Source organism: Zonotrichia albicollis, chromosome 2 (assembly GCF_047830755.1).
Source record: "Zonotrichia albicollis isolate bZonAlb1 chromosome 2, bZonAlb1.hap1, whole genome shotgun sequence".
In the NCBI taxonomy this organism is placed as follows: Eukaryota; Metazoa; Chordata; class Aves; order Passeriformes; family Passerellidae; genus Zonotrichia; species Zonotrichia albicollis.
In genome coordinates, this window is record NC_133820.1 from 112,710,483 (window position 1) to 112,728,043 (window position 17,561).

Genomic DNA, 17,561 nt, shown 5'->3' on the forward strand with positions numbered 1-17,561 from the left:
AGAATAAGCTGCTCATAAATTATTTGTTAAGTGCTGTAATTTATAAAGCAACAGTACATGAGGGTCTGGGTTACAATTTTCACATAAAACCGTCAAAAAATATCTTTGAGAGAATTTCTAGATTTGCTATATTCTTCTAGCAATTTATCATTATAACAATGTGTGCTGTAATAATACAGCATCTCAAGTCCACTTTGGAACTGTCATGTGCCAAAACTGTGTGTGTATTTTCTGATAGAATAGTAGATGATCCACTTATCTCTGTTGTAGATGAGGTAAATTCTGGATTTAGCAGCTTCAGGCACCGGCAAAGCCATTTACAGCTGGTCAGACTTAGCTTTGAAGAGATCAAATGGTGATGTCCTAAGAAAAAATTCCTAGTTCCGCTCTAATCATTTTTATCAAAGCAGCTCAGTAATTTATTCATAGAGATTATTAACTCAAAGCTCCTCTCTTTGTTTTTTTGAAGACTACACAGCTTGTGCAAGACTACATAGCTCTTGCTTAGACTGATGGATTTGTGATTAAGCCATGGTAGTTAGAAATCTTTTTTTTCATCTATTTGCTTTTTCCAAGACCACAAGGTTTTTGGGGTTTTTTTTTTTTGGTATGTGCATATATATGGCAAGTTTATTCCCATATATATATATAGATGGAGGTTTTGGTTATTTTGAAAGTATGCTTCTGAAATTGAATTACTATAGATAAGAGGTGTTGACATATGTGATGAAAGGTACTTAAGTAATCTATGATGTATATATAATTAAATTAATGTTATATAATTCTTTTCTCAGCCTTGAGATGAAGCACTGAAATTTTACTTAGAACTCGGCTGTTGTTTAAATGCTGCAGATGATTTTAAAAGGATACTGGATTTTTATCTTCAACTGTACCTTCCTGTAGCATTCTTGTTGTGGTCTAGCACAATACTGAAGCTGATGGAATGAATACTTCTCAAATTAGAATACCAAGTCAGTGTGGAAGTGTAGTCTGGAGGAGATACATATATAGATCTTTCACCAAGTACTGCTTGAAGTGTCATCTTCAGGTTGTAGATCTGAACCATTCAATTAGAGAGAGCGACCCTGAATTGCCATCTCAGGCTATATTCATGAGGGAAACATGGAATGAATTTTCTTCCCTGATTCATATATCAATTGTAATATAAACTTTTTGCTATTGGCAGAAGCCAAGAATTGGAAAGACAGTCCTGTGGGTAGAGGATGGATTCTGGCAGGCGCTGTATCACCATTTTAATAATTAATATGTTCAGCATGATGTACCGTTGATTTGCCATTACACTTCATCTCTCTCACTTTGCAATCTTGAAATCTTAGTTTTCCCCCAAGCAGTTCAGCTGTAACTGAGTGTCTGTCTAGTAGCTGTCGTGTGAAACTTCTTTTGCTGAGGTTTTAAACTAACATGTTCTACAGCTCCAAAATGGGGTGAAAGAGGCCTCAGAGTCACTTCAGAGACAGCTCTGTGGTGTGAACTCCTGGAAAAGCCTTTACCCACAGGCTTCTCAAGGTCTCTTGTATAATACCTAGCTGATGAATATCCATGGCGATAGGAGGAGATACTCATTGTAATATTTGTGTGACTTTTAGGTTTTTTCCAATGGTCATCTGATAAATGAAGAATATGATGTCCCTCCACGGCTTTCACCCCCTCTTCCAGCTGGCTCTGTCATCCCTAGTATAAAGTAAGTTAACTTTATCTATAAAAGTGCTAGCTAATGTTAGGTAATAGCACTGACTTTCTGGTGCTAAAAGAAAAAACGGGGAAAAGAAAGAAGTTACCTAATGTAACTTCATTGCTTTCCATGAATTTTAATGTGCCTTGACAAAGGAAACATAAATGGTATTGATTAAGTGGGAGCAGTCCTAATGTTAATTGGCCACAGCATGTTTGTATAGGGAGAGAGCGTAAATTGTGTCGGATCTTGCTCTCAGGAATTTGGCAGTGAGAGCAGATACTGTCTGGTTTGGCTTCTATTACTGCCGGAGGAGTGTGGTCAGAGCTATTTGTCACAGGAGATGACAGATTCTAGGGAGAGTGCTAGGGCTAAAAAATGTGTTCTGTCACTGTTCTGCCCCTAATCTAGTCAGACTTTCTGGGCTTTCAGTACATGGAGCTTTATCCAAGGTTCACACTATCATCTCTTATTTGTTGTGGCTAAAAAACAAGCAACCAAACCCAAACCATTTTATATAATTTTAAATATGATCAACGTTTCTGAGTTCCAGAACATGGGAAAATCTGTCATTCCAAGCGCAGACTACTGTTAGTCTTCCAGTAAAATGACTGTTTATTTTTAAATAAAGATGTTGCGGTCATAGCAGGTATCTTCAGACTCTGAATGACGCAGGATTTTGTACAGAACAAGATATATTTAAAGTTGAAAGCTTGGAAGTCCTGTAATGTCGTCTGTCCTTATTTTGTGTTTTCATAAGGAAATTGGATCATATCACAATAATGCTATTCTACTTCTTTCCAATGTTCTGCTTGTGATTCTTGCTGTTAAATAATATAATTGGACAGTCAGTTCATATTATTCCTGAGAACTTTCTCATTCCATTTTTGTGTTCAGTTAGCTTTAATAGAGAAGACAAATACATTTCAGCATTTTATTAATATGCTGGGTTTTTTCTCACCGAGCACTACAATAAAGGTGCAGTGGAGCATTGACTTTTTTATTTAGAAACCTATTTTCAGGTGGAGCAATTGCTGAGGTGAAGCTCTCTGTGCCTATTTTCAGTTCAGAAGAAAATTTTAGCCTGTTATTCAGACATACCTGTAATTAAATGTTGGGATGTTACCTGATTGAGGTAGGGTCTCAGAGGAATACCAGTTGGATGCCTCATGTAATCAGTTCCCTTCTTAGTCTGCTTATTTCGTAACAGTGAAAATCTGAAGAGGGAAATATTCTTATTTCTGTGTGTCATGGCATGGAAAAACCTCCTGCTTCAGGGGAATTCCATTTTTTCACTCAGATACTTGCAGATGTAACTTAGAACCAAAGAACAGTGTATACACAGAACACTAGAAAGTCCGCACAATATTGTAACAGTATGCACAGGCACAAAATCCCTGCCAGGCCAATCCAAAGCTAGAATGTGTGACTTCTGCTTGGTCAAAAGAAATTCTTTTATTAACCAGAGATTTTGGAATAGAAAACTAATGAATTCCAGGAAGAAGGAAAAGCTTTCATTTGTGAAAACTAAACTCTATTGATTTTTCAGGAAAAAGTTAACTCTCATTTCTGTTTTGGCTTTGTACTTACACCTTTTAAAAATTGTGCAGGCAATTTTAGATTTTGATTTTTGAAGCATAAAATTATCAATATATAACTTTAGGAGTAAGAAGTTCAAATTATCTAATTCCTAAAATACCACATGGAATGACTGTTAAAAATTGTTCATTGTATGGTCTTTCTTTAAACACTAATATGTCTATTTTCAATTTATTTAAAATTAAGTTTTTGTCACCACTAGGAAATATGCCAGTGATCTATAATATTGTGTGACAATATGTAGGTGGAAAAACTGGGGAGGAAGGGGGAAAAATCTTTAAAAACAGCAATTTCCACCAACCACAATTGCTTTCAAAAAATGTAACTCAAATAATATCTAGCATGATTTATTTGGGAACGTCAGAGAGAATATTTTTACAGTCTATTTTTCCTCCTGTTGAAGTGACTGCGCTCAGCACTCATAAATGTTGAACTGTACTTGATTCAAAATACTCTGCTTTTCACAACTGTGCTACTCCAATTAATCTGAGCAAGTTGCTCATTTTTTTCATGCTCTCCAATCTGTGCAGTGTGGTGGATTGAGAGCTGGTTTGTTTCATATAGCTCCAAGGCATTCTGTTCTTTCTACTTGTTATAATCCGTCTGTAATTCCAAACATTTGACTGAAGGATACATTGATAATGTATGAAATGTCTTATTTTAAATAACAAGGAGTCAAAAGTACTCTTATTGAAAATTTCACAATTCTATAATATCCCTACTTAAATTGTTTAATCAGCTTTTACTGAATATAATGTTACAAATACAACCTTTTTTTTTCTTGAAAAGCTACATTAATAGAAAAGCACTTGAGATTTTTGTTGGGGTTTTTTATTTTTCCTGGAAACAGTGCTGATTTTTTTTTTTACTAAAGTAGTTATAAACTGTGCCTCAGTAATGAAATATTGGACTCTTGCTAACTGAACATCTGATTTTAATTTTCCACTCAGCCCCTATGTTTTTGACTAAACATGTGAAAATAGTTCTTTTTAATTGGATTTCTCTAATTATGTCAGACTTTTTTATCAGTTTTGATCAAGTTGCTGTTTTATTCCTGAAATGACATCTATAACTCTTATGTCAAAGATACAGAGTGATTCTTCCACAAAACTTCAAAATTTTCCAGTAGTTTGTTGCATTCCAGTGAGTAGCTCCCATTTTGCTACATCAGTAGCAGACTCTTTGTCTTCAAAGTGCCATAAACCACAGTGATATTTTGCATGAGAAAGCATCCATTTCTGAGTATGTAATGATGCATCCAATTCCAAGCTCATTTTGTAGTCTGTGAATATATTAGGAATATTTAGTTGCCTTGAGGTAGTTGAGGGAAAAGTAGCACCAAAAGTTTTTTCTCCTCTTGCTGTCTGTCCCATCTTGCTAACGAAACTTTGAAGGTGAAGTCATAGTCCCCCACCTTTTGTCCTGAATTAACTTTTATTCAGTGCTTTTGATAAGTGCAAACAGGCTGAGTCTTGCAAGTGCCTATTTAGTACTCTAATTCTTTGCAATTCTGTGCTGTTGTGCTTGCTTCAAGTAACTGTTTAACTCTTAGAAGGGCAGCTGTCCTTTGCTGTATGCATTCTCAGTGGCAAAAAGTCAGTACCCTTGCAGGTACGTTTGTCATGGTGCTCTTGTTGCCTTATATGCAGTAGATGTATTAAGGATGTTTGGGCTAAAGAAAAGTATTTTCAGTATTATCTGAGGTCAAGTACCTAACAGCTGAAGCTAAATCATTATTTCTCTAATCTCCTTAGGTGCCCTGGTCCTTCAGCAAATTCTCTGTCTGATAAATCAAGGGAACACCCAGATGATGATGATGAATACAAAATTCCTTCTTCACATCCTGCAATACTGAGCTCACAACCACCTCATGGCCATAATATAAAACCTCTTGCCCGGTAAGGTGATTTAGCAGTCTTGAAAAAATTTTATTTACAAAACCTCTGCTTTTTCCGAAATTAACTGGATTCTGTAATGATGGTTAAGCTTGCCTGCCTCCTAAACTGGGATTACCCATGCTTCTGTTTCATTTGGGCACTGCCACAGATACAAACCTATGTATTCACATCATTGAATCTCTCTTGTGTCAGAACTGGGTATTTTTTGGCTTTGGATACCTTTTCTGCAGTTAGGGTCCTTTTTTTTCCCCTTACATTGAGGTTTTCAGAACTGACCAGGAGATACAAGCCCTAAAACTCTTTCCAGTTTAATTTTAAGGAGAATTGTGTGACTGAAATTTCCAGTCAGCTTTGAAATTCTTAGCCTTTCACATTTTATAGAATTCAATTTAAAAGCAATGCAGTACTGAAAAGTATGTGAACTGGCAGCTGTATGTACATACTTTCTTTTTTTTCCCAATGTATAGTGTTTCTTTTTAGCTTTTTGAGCCTGTTTGGCAGTATATTTTCTTTATGCTTCGAAATAGAACCTTTTTAAATACAGGTAAAATATGTCTCCTTAGCTTTGAATATATTTTGAAACAATCCCTCCAAACTTTCACTGTTCAGAATTACTAATGGATTATGACAAGGAGACTTGGAGCAAGGGACGTGGCAACTGAAGGCTGTGACATTCTGCTGAACTTTGCTCCTTAAAAAGATATGAATGGCTGGAATTAAAACAATAAGTCTGGAGTCATTGTGGGGGGGAAAGGGCAAATGTTTTCCTGATCTTGTAGGTCACAGGTATGATATTAAAATCAAGCATTGGTGTAAAAAATGTAGACCTTCCTGTGATTAAAAAATTCTATGACGTGTTGCCATTTTTTCCCTCTCTCTGTCAGAATGTGATGTTGAGGACGCACTATCAATAAAGCTCAACATGTCTCCCACCCCAGAATTAGCCAATAATGATTGTTAGGCCTTTTAAGTAATAATTTAAAGCAGCTGGAAAAAAGCTTATAATGTGATCATTCTTCACATGCAGGTTAAATATTCTGTCTTAAAAATCCTGATCCAGGCTTCATTGCATAGACATGAATATTATGCAGTTGCCAAAGCTTAATGAACTTCAGGACATTAAGTCTATGTATGAGACTTAAAACAACAACAAAAAAAAACCCAATTATAAATAAAACTGCATTGGCTGAGCAAAAAAATGGAAAGCAAAAAGAAAAAAATTCCAAGCAAGAGGAAAAAAAATTCCATTTTTTCCTATGCCATTTTAATAGGATCGTGTTGTGCTTTTGTGTGGGAATGATGCAAATAGATTCAAACTGAAAGGTTCTTGAGAAAATAAGAAGGTGGAGAAATAGAATCTTACGATTTTTATGTCACAGAAAAAAATATTTGAGTGCCTTCAGTTAGCTGGTACCGTATTTTACAAGATCCTTGAAATTATTAATTGAGGCTATAGATAGAAAGATCATTTCCCAATTTTCTCCAGTTTTACTGTGTGTATGGTGGGTTTTTTTACATGAATTAAGGACTTGCCACAGATAAAATGCCTTGGTTTGCAATTCAAGTTGCTCCATGATTAAACCACCAACGCCTCTCATACATTCTGATAAAAAAATTACCTCTAACCATTCTCCTAGGCATTAAAAAAATAGTCTGATGTTCCACATGCTTAAAATGTCTGCTTTTAGCTAATGTCTCTGCTTAGATGTGAAAGCTGAGATAAAGTTTTCAAGCAGGAATCTGTTTCCTGGCTGAGGTGTTCTTTTAATGCATTTCATTAAGTAACATGGGAGGGATGTTTTGTTTCAATGAAACTTAACTTCTCTTTATTGTTCATCAAAACTGTTATCAGCTTTTTTTTTAATGGTATAAATTTTTTATCCATTCCATTTTTTTCCCCTAGTGTCTCTTTCTCTTATCTCTTTCCAAAGTGTTTGTCCCTAACTTCTTGGATAGTATTCAGAGTTTTCAGTTAGCTAAAGAGCTTAAAAATTTTGTCAGAATGTTTTGTAGATTAGAATTATGTAACTGCTTCATCCTACTCCCAAACTTGTGTTACCTTTTCTCTCTTTTACCTGTAGATACGACAGTGCTAAAAATATCTCAAGAATAATACAAAAAATTATTCACAGTCTTACTCTCTGGCAGATTATTGAATTGTCTGGTTTGTTACTGCTGAACATCAGTTCAGGAACAAGAAATAAAAGGAAAGAATTTCAGCATTACTAGTTAGACTATTATTAGAAGAATGTTACATTTGCTGTCTTTTTTTTGTAAAGTTTTTTTTCCAAAGGGGGAAAGGACAGAATGCTTGCTTGTTAGTACTCATTTGATGTCCTTTTTTCTGTGTTTACAGTTAATGTAAACAGGCATTTCAGCATTGTTTGTAAACTGATCACTTGGCTGGGCTCATCATGGACTGATCACTTCTGAAGTGGTGCCATGTTAAGTTACCTTGCTGCCTGTGGCTAGTTACATTATTGAAAATGCATAATTCATTAAAACTAGAGTAGAAAATATTCTTAATTACTTAGTGTATATTGTGAGGAGTCAAAGGAAGTGTTGCATCCACTGCATTTGAAAGATTGAACCAATCTAATGTCAAAGAAGGAAACAACACTTCCTCTACCACTTCTCTGGGGAAATTAATTTATAGCAAAAGATCTCTTACCATTAGGGGCTTTTGTTTGTTTTTAAATCTTGCAATTATTCTTACATTTATTTCATTACTCCTAGTTGTAACTCTTGGGACCACAAATGCAATTCACTTCCTCTTTCCTGTTTATCAGGAATCTTGTAAAAGATTCCAGACCTTTATTAATTCTTCCTTTCCATTTGGCCAAAGTTGATAGGTTTATTAATACTGTTAGTAGAAACCCCAAATCTGAAATTTTTCCTGTATATAACTCTAGCAGATTTCCCAATGTTTAATAATAATAGTGCATGGTGGAATAGGATTTTTATCTTTAAGCTGGAGTGACTTAGCATTGTGGCCTTTTTCCAAGGAAAATCTCTGGTTCTTTCTGAACATTCAAAGCCCACAGTTACAGTGACAGGAGTGATTTCCTGGCTCTTTCGTATTTTTAAACAATATTTAAGATTATGATAAGGTTTCTTCAATGTTTTTCCCTGCCATATTTGAACAAAGTCTTCTTACAAAAATAATCCCCAATATTTTCAACAAGATTGTAGGCACTCTTTAATGTTTGGTTGGATAATTTTCATATTTATTTGATGCTGTTGCTAAGTTTTGAGGGCAGAATATGCATCCATTTAAAAAAATCAGTAAACTGTGGTGGAAGTATCAGCAAGGCTCAATTTTTGATAGAGAAATGAATACGTTCCTGCAAAACTGCTTTGTCTAGTTCAGTTTTGGGGGTTTTACTGGGGTTTTTTAACGTTTGGCAAAGTCAGAATTTATTACTAATGTGTGTTGTGGTGTTCTGCTTGGATTTTTTTGTGTTTCTTGCGTTTTGTTTAATGGTTTTTCTAGTGTGCTTTGGTGTGGATAATTACATTATAAAATCCACATTTCCCCTTTCTCATAATTCTGCTAGGGAAAATTCAGCATCTGTGAAGGTGAGCTAATATTGAGCCTGCGATGTAACTGTGTGAATAAAGTAATGACCTGAGCTCTGAAGTGAGGACTGTGTTTAATATTAGTTCTTCCCCTAGCTTGTATTGCAGCCTGTGTTATTTTAGGCCATGTCAGTACATCGCCAAGAAATCAGTATAATCCTTCAAAGCAGTTTTAAAGAGGGTTAACAAGTATCTGCTCTCAACATCTAAAAATGTAAATTTTAAAAAAGATGCATCTTATTGTCCCTGATATATTTCCATATGGTGAACTGCCAGGTACTGCTCACTCAGGGAATTAATTAATGCTTGGCTGAATGGTTGATTGCTTCCTGCTTAATGTCTGTCTTCAGGGTGTGTGAGAACGGCCAATGTGCGAATGGAACCCACGGTGCTACTTCCGAGATAAAGAAATCGAAACACCCCGAGTCAGGTACAGTTTTTATTTTTTCCTTGTTTGCTGACAAGATTGACTCTGTGCTGCCCTAGGGGTGCAGCAGGAAAACATTCACTTCTTGTGGTTGTGTCATTCAGGAGATGTCTATGATGCACCTACTGTTCCGGTACCTTTGCCTCCTGCACGGCCTCCTGCCAGAGACAACCCCAAACACAGCTCTTTGCTCAACAGGACACCCTCCGATTATGATCTTCTGGTGCCCCCTTTAGGTTGCAGACTTTTTGCTGATTACATGTAATGGTTAACACTGCCCAGATGAACTAAATGCCATGTTTACTGAAAAGCAGCCATTGTTGAGTAGGTTAGGAGTACCAAACAGGCTATGAGCTAAGTATTACAGCTGTCAGTCAATATTTTGTGTCATTTGGAGTCTGTTTGTAAGGCCTCACTTGAGACAGACAAAAAGGTATACTACATATGTATTCCAGTTATACAGAAAAGTAAAAACCATTTTCCCTAAATTAAATTTTATTTGTCTCTTACTAAGTTTGAGCATTGCAATTTAATGCAGTGGTGGAGCATTTTTTTCTACTGGATCTTAAATAATTCCATTTATTTTATCAAATACAAAGAAGAATGCCAAAAATGGGGTATTTGGGTAAAAAAACTAAACCACTAAATTAAATTAATAGGTTAATTTCTGGGATTTTTTCCCCCATCAGGGGACAGTTCAAAACTCACTGCTCTCTACAGGCACCAAACACTCTCTTTTCCAAGCCTGATTTCTGTTCTCTTCTCCTACACAAAAATCAGTGATCTCTGCATATATATTGGTGCTATGCTTGGGGACCACCCACACTATCATTGACAAACTCAGCTGCATGGTTATGTCTCTGTGTGTCAGCGTCCAAATTTCTGGTTCCATAAAACCTTTTGAACATTTTATGCTCTCTCTAGTCCCTGAAGTGTTCCTGAGATGCAGGAGAAATGAAGGCAAAATAACACATAAAAATCACGGTGCTTGATAACTCCTACTTGCAGTGCCTTTGTGTAAGAGGTGCATTCTTTTGCCAAGCTCTGGAAAATTCTGTTTATATCTGGAGTCAGAGCTTCTGAACAGCAGATAGAGATAATACACAGTATAAATGTAGCAGACTGAGTGCAGTCAGCTTTGGTGTTTGTATATAAATACACTTGCTCAGCCACTGAAATACAACTGTTATTCTACCGTGATACTCTGTGAAGCCTTCATTGTAGTACACTCTTGGCAATTGAGCCACTAAAAGCAATCTCTCCTTCCATCCCAGCAAAGAAACTGAGCACTGCAAAAGGTCATTCAGAGCATGTTTTAGAAGAGGACTGTGGCTATTAACAGTCAGGTTTACAATTTCATTACTGGAGTCACTGAACTGCTTAGATGAATCGTAGGAGTAAAGACCTCAGCAGCCAGAGAAAAATGAAGTTTAAGCTTTATTCTTTATTCTGCAGTTCTTAATGAAGTTCTGCTCATCTAATAATTCATTTCTAAACTGCAGGTGAAGATGCATTTGACAACTCACCCCCCTCACTCCCACCACCACCACCACCTGCTCGGCACAGCATGATTGAGCACACAAAACCTGCTGGCTCAGGGAGCCGACCCTCGTCAGGACATGAACTGTTCCTTCATTCTGGTAGGAATACAGAGGAAACAGCATGTTTCATTTTATTTGCCTTTACTTCAGAAGTTTATCTGTTCAGTGTTAAAGTTGTCACCAGGCCTCAGAGGTTATTATACAAAATATTAAAAAATCAAAATTCTAAATGGTGAAGGTGAAGCTACTCAGAAAATAGAAAGACTTCACTTTTCATTATCACAAAGTCATAAAATGAGGTCAATATGTCTATACCAGGCTAGAAATTTTGTAAATTGTAGTTTTCTGTTGTAATCGCTAATATTAGTCTGTATATTTTTGTCAACTCCATTGTTTTAAATAGTAAAACATAATTCATGAGGGATATTTTCAAGCTGAAACTTTGAAAGAAGCTATAAAATAAGAGAAAAGAGTATTCTGCTTTGTTAGAACTGTTGTAAAAGTTTGCTACTAAACTATATTGTGAATACAGTTACTAAGTCCTAGGATTCATAACCTTTTTGCTAAGTCAGGTTTTCAGCTATCTTTCCTTGTAAATGACTGTGATACATTCAGCCTGCTATTTTGCTTATAAAAGGTATGAAAACTGTTTACAGTTCATGATTTTTGTCTGAGTTGAAAAGAGTCCTATTTTTAGGTTAATGAAGTTGAATAGATTTGCTGATTATGATACAGATTACAGCAGGATATTTGTGGGTTATAGTGCATGTCTGTGAAGTGATTTTTAATTTTTTTCTCTGTGGAAGCTTTCAAAGGATGTTGGTGTCTTTAAGTTTACCTTTTCTGTGAATATTTTCAGGGATGATCTGCTTTGTGGTGGGTTTAGGTGTTGTCTTCCCCCTCTCTGTTTTTCTTAGAAGCTCTATGGAGAGGGATAAAATGAAATGTTTTGGTGATGGTTTCAGAGGAAGGCCAGAATGTGAATGACAAGCAGTCGTGTGCAGCTGAATGATGGCCTGACAGGTTCTCTGGTGTTTGGCTGACCTGTGTGAGTGTAAAGGGAGCTACTTTAGGTTGAAGTGCAGTGACCTTTTATTGAATGTTTTCATTATGTATGTTTTCCTGTCAGTCAAGGCCTGACATTGAGTAATTTGCCAAAGCTTTGTGTATTTTGTAATGCAAATTCAACTCAGTGTGTTACTTTCTCATCTAAGTTGCTGAATGCATCCAGGTGAAAAGACTTAGCATGCTACAGAATTTAAAAGTTGATGTTCATAAGTACAGTGTGGTTTTGTCTTGTACACTTCAAAAGAAAAACAACTTTAGCAGTCTAGTCAGAGTGGGTGCCTCAATTGTATCATCTGATGCAGAAGCACACACTGCAGCATTCAGTTCTGATGGGAGTGGAGAGGAAAAATAGGAGCCCTCACCCACAGATGCACACAGGCTCCATCTGCCTGTGCCCAGTGTCCAGAAACATGCAGAGTTTTGCATGTTGAAGTGTAACCTCCAAATAATCTTAAGAACGTCACTGATAGTGTTAAAAAAATTAATAGCTTTAAAATAAATATCTGGAATATGTATCCAAAGCCATATATTGTTATTCATATTTGCATAAGGAATACAGTCGTGCAGCAGCAGTTCTCATTAATCTTAGCAATGTATTGCATCTAGTTAGGCATGCATAGTTGTGTGAATTGGTCTTTTTTTATTCATGTGGTATTTCTAAAGCCATATTACTCACTTTGCATCTTGTCGCCTAATCTGTTGTAGAAGATTTATGATGAGTTTTTGATGATTGGTTTCCATACAAGTCTTGAGGGTGATTTCTCAGCTATCCATCAGAGCCTGTCAGATTAGAATAATAATCTCATCATCAACACCAGTGAAAAGTTGTTCTCACATACAAAACAAACACTCTGCAAGCACTGAGTCCAGAGCAGAAGCCAGATCCAGGATGGATCTGCACTTGCTCAGCAGCACCTTTGGTATCCAAAGAAGAAAGAAAAGAAGTGGACAATATATCAAAATTCTTACTTACCTAATTTTTTGAATTCTGTCCCTGTAATATTTACCCACAGTTGGGACTGTATGAATGGGAAATCAGCCATGCAGTCTTTATGAACTGCAAAGCATGGAAGTATAATGAAGCTCTAAGCAAACTGAATAGCTGGGATATTTCTAATTGTGCTGCTTCAGGCACTCAGCCTCTTCGATGCTTTGCCAGGCACAATCCCAGCAGCATCAGGACTGGGTGGTTGAAAAGTGCCTTATGGATGTGAGGAGAAGAGACCACAGTCAGTGCAGGACAGACTACCTTTGAGCTGTGCTCCTGTGTGTGTCACTTCAAATCATATTTACATGTGTACTGTGAACACTGAATTTGGAGTTTTATGTGCATGTGCTGTCAGAGGATACCTCTGGATTCATGGTTTCTCTGCGTGATGGGAGGCTACTCTAATCCTACCGTCTATGCTTGAGCCCTCCGTCAGATAGTAATTCTGATTATTCTAAGACACTTTTTAAATTCTTTTATCACAGATCCCCATTTTGACTCTATAACTGGTCATGTTCCTTTGCCACCTGCTCGGAGAGCACCTGGAGAAAATGTCAAAACAAACAGGACATCTCAAGACTATGATCAACTTCCTCCATCTTCAGGTGAGGCAGAAAACTGTTCTTGTAGAAAATTACAATTCTGTGAAGAATATAACTTTCATCCATAAAATCCAATGAGTTTTTTTGTCGTTCTGCACACCAAATCGCAATGGTAATGTTGCTTTACAAAAGAATGAAATCATCAAAGGGTAACGGACTTAAAAGTTCTGCAATAGAGGTAGAAGTGGCTACTTGTTGTGTGTAGGTGTGCATGCTATAGCTCCATTTTACTAGCTGCCAAACTGAATGCTTATGGCAGTTATAGTGTTCCTTATTTTTTGAGAAAGGCAGAGATTTTTCTGACACCTTTCAAGCTCATAGGAGATCAGAAGTACTAAAAGGAGCACAAGCACCTGATTTCTTTGTTTCATTTCTCCTAAACAAAAATTGTAGCTTAACTCTCTAAAGTATTATTATTTTCTGTCTCTTTTGCTAATATATTTGTCTAAATTTCTAAGAAGCTTTTAAGATGTTTCTTAATAAAACCAAGAATGAAAATCACTTAAAATTCAGTCTTCCTTTTCAATGGAACAGGCGCAGTAGAAACGATTCCTCTGCCTAAGAAATTTTGGTTAGGGTATTCAGGCAACAAAAATAGTAAATTTAAAGGAAATCTACTAAGTGGACAAAAATAAAAACAGTATTACCTGTATTTCAAAGTACCTTCACCAGTTTTTAGACAAATTTTCTTTTCTTCAGATGTGCACAGTACATGGGGAGTGGGGCAGATTGGCCCAACCGCATTCTTTTCCTGTATGAAGAAAATACACAAAGAAAAAACCAAGGGATGTTTTGTACCATTAATCATTCTCCAGATAGATAAAATTTTGTGCAGAGACTTTTTATGAGTGAAGAAAAGGACTTTTCTCTAATCTTTCAGTTGTAATAATCACCATTGTTCAAACGAAGCATTCCCAAGTGGAAAAAAATTAGATATATTTTAGTATCAATTGCATTCTCCTTCTCAGAAATAAAGATTTTCATACTGCTGAGGTATAGGGAGAAAAAAGAGTGTGTTCTAACTTAAATTATGGGGAATTTCTTTAGCTCCCTTCAGGCTTACTTATTTTTTTAATGAACAGCAATAATTGTGAATTAGTGTGATGCCTTTGGTAAATACTAATTCTTTTGGGAGGGCATCTTTTTAAGTATAGCTGTTTCTCTTTTCATATCCAGTTATTGGAAGAAAAGAGTTTCCAATGCTTTATAAGTGTCATTGTGAGGGATTTATTTGTCTTTAAATGCTCTGTCAATTTATTCAGGGTGTTTTGATTTATCTTATAATGCAAATTATGACAATGATGTAACTACTTTTAAAGCTATGGAGTTTTCCTGCAATTCGTGCACTTCTGTGATAGAACCACTTTTAATTTTTCTAAATTACTGCAAGATACTTGCTAGTTAAGAACTTGGAGCTTTCTGGTGCTACTTATTACTTTTCGATCTGTTTCCCACAGCTATCTTCTAAAACATTCACATGTCAGCTTTTGCTATAAATATCATTCTAAATCAGCATGATATGCAGCAAGATATTCCATTTAATTTCAATTAGATGAAAACTATGTGATAGATCATGTCATTCTCTTAATTGGTAAGTTGTTTTTACAGTGTCAGTAATTCCAAAGGACAGAACTGATGAGCTGCACGATGAACAGGTTCACCTTCATCTATGATTTAAAAAGACAATGTAGAGAGTGTAACTGTATTCAGAACTTTGGTTTTGCATTTATTCTGAACTAACCAGCTCATTGAAGAAATTATTCATTTCAGTGCTTTTGTAAGGTAATTCTCTGAACTAGCTGAAAAAGAAATGGAGTTCACTCTAAAATCTAATTATCATTTAGCTACTTGGTTCCTAGAGTAGCATGGGCAGTGCTTTAACTTCCCTGCTTCACTTTCACTGTTTTTAAGATTGCTGTAGTGATGTTTAACTGAATCCTTAAAGTCTGCCGAGTAATTTATTCTAATTCAGATACCCAGTATTGAACACTTCAGAAATAGTACCCAGCCATGCAACCCACTCCCCCAAAGGCATGGTTTCTCCAACTTTTTATATACAACTGTTTCAAATTAGTACAAAAAGAGCAAGAAAAGGAAATGGGACTTGGGGGTGCTGTGGATGAGAGGCTTGACATGAGCTGGCAACATGTGCTCAGAGCCCAGAAAGCCAAAAGGATTGCATCCTGCTGTCCTGCATCCAAAGCACTATGGCCAGCCAGGCAAAGGAGGGAATTCAGCACCTCTGCTGTCATGAGACCCACCGGGAGAAATGCATCTAGCATAAGGAAGACATCGACCTGCTGGAGTGAGTCTGGAGAAGAGCACCAAGCTGATAAGAGGGATGGAGCACCTCCCCTGTGAGGAAAGCCTGAGACAATTTGAATTGTTCAGTCTGGAGAAGGGAAGGCTTTGGGGTGACCTAATGTGGCATTCCAGTCCATGAGGGGAGTGTAGAACAAAGCAGGAGAGAGACTTTTTACAAGATCAGGCAGTGAGAGGACAAGGGAGGACTGGAGGAGATTGGATGAGCTATCAGGAAGAAGTCCTTTACAGTGAGGATGGTGAGGCCCTGGTTGTCCGCAGAAGCTGTGGATGCCTCATCCCTGAAGATTGGATGTAGCTCTGAGCAGTCTGGTCTAGTGGAAGGTGTCCCTGCCCATGGCAGGGGGTGCAGGATTGAATTATCTTTAAGGTCCTTTCCAACCCAACCTATTCTGTTATTCTATTATATTGCTAATAATTAGAGTATTTTACCTAAACACAGCCAATAATAAGAGGGAAAGGAAAAAGAAAATCAAGCCTCTAATTGATGTCTGCTCTATTTTGCTGAACTTCACTATTCTGTAAGATACAGATTCAAATGATTGGTTAATATATTTGCCTGCTGCCTATTTATTCATTCCCTCAGTTGGCCTTATGAAGACACTTGCTTACAAATTTGTATTCCTTTTACAAGAATATTATTCCAGGGTTTATTTCAGTTAACGCTAGAGGAAATAATGTAATCCACAGTATTGCAAAGTACAAAGACCATGCCTAACAGCTTGATGGAGCAGCATATGCAGTGGGTCCTTGCCTCACCTTCTCCCTGTTCCCTGAGTTCCTTAGAGCACGTGTCCCCTGGGTGTGCCTTGTTCCTGTACCCCCCTTAGGTGAGGTGTAGCTGCTTGCTGCTGTTCCACAGAGGGCCTTCACAGCAAGCCTTGGTCACCTGCTTCTCTGATGCTCCTCAGGCTGTTGGTGAGAGACTGAGCAATCCAGGAGAAGCAGTGAGGGAGGAGAAGAAGGGCATTTCCCAGCAGAGAGGAACAGACAGTTGGCATTGTTGCAAACAGCCTTCTCCCACTGTGCCATAGAGCTCTCACCACTTTCCTGTGCTTTTTAAATACTTATTAAATGAGCCTGTGTCTGCTTTTGTACTAACCCCTACTAACCTAAGGGTTCAATCTAGTGCTGAATTACAGAACTGGTAGCAATGGAAGAAGCTGCTCATGGTAGAAACTGTTAATTGAATTGCACAGTTAGAAAATCTGTTGGAATTCTTAGACATCTGCGGTGGCTGAAACATCAGAGGATGGGAGGTAGGGAAGGAAAGTTCTGCTTAATACCTCTATCTCAGTGTCCAGATGGACATGCAGCTTAGGCTTAGTATCTTTAAGCTCAGGATCCAATATGATACCCAGCTTTAGCTGAAATTTTATATGGATGTGAAGATATTGAAAGAGATGTCAGCATTTAAAAAAATAATAATAGGAATTGAGAGCGCTGAAGATCTCAGAGTATCTGTGCTGTAGAGAGATGTTGCTGTAGTGAGAATAAAATGCCTGTGCTTCAGATCCGCTGACAGAATTAAAAATGACCTTTCTAAATGATGTGACTGCTTTATAAAGTTTGTTAGAAAGCCTCAGTGAAGATTTTAAACACGAAATAACTTCAGTTTTAAGCCTTTATTAGGCTGAGTCAAGCAAAAATATCCTCATGTAACACAAGCATAGGGAAGGATCTGATTTATGCATAAGGAATTTCTTTTGTACTTCAAGCCCAGGGGAAAATGCAAAGTTTGTAAATTTAATTTTGTTTCATACTGTATAGAAATGAAGTCCATAATGGAATGTACATATAAAAACAGCTTGAAGGTTTGTGAAAGAAAAATTATTGGTTTTAAA

General features: G+C 36.9%; 1 protein-coding gene across 3 annotated transcripts in view; it reads left to right on the forward strand.

Annotated features, from left to right (window-relative positions):
• The window catches only part of CBLB (Cbl proto-oncogene B), a 125,796-nt gene that overhangs the window by 105,512 nt on the left and 2,723 nt on the right, over positions 1-17,561 (forward strand). For 2 of the 3 annotated variants that reach the window (XM_005490402.4, XM_074536066.1), the window contains exons 13-18: positions 1,608-1,702; positions 5,047-5,190; positions 9,120-9,199; positions 9,301-9,432; positions 10,699-10,836; positions 13,279-13,398. In XM_005490402.4, the coding sequence (XP_005490459.2) occupies positions 1,608-1,702; positions 5,047-5,190; positions 9,120-9,199; positions 9,301-9,432; positions 10,699-10,836; positions 13,279-13,398 (709 nt within the window). The remainder of the gene's footprint in view (positions 1-1,607; positions 1,703-5,046; positions 5,191-9,119; positions 9,200-9,300; positions 9,433-10,698; positions 10,837-13,278; positions 13,399-17,561) is intronic. The other variant, XM_014269433.3, reaches the window with a different exon arrangement.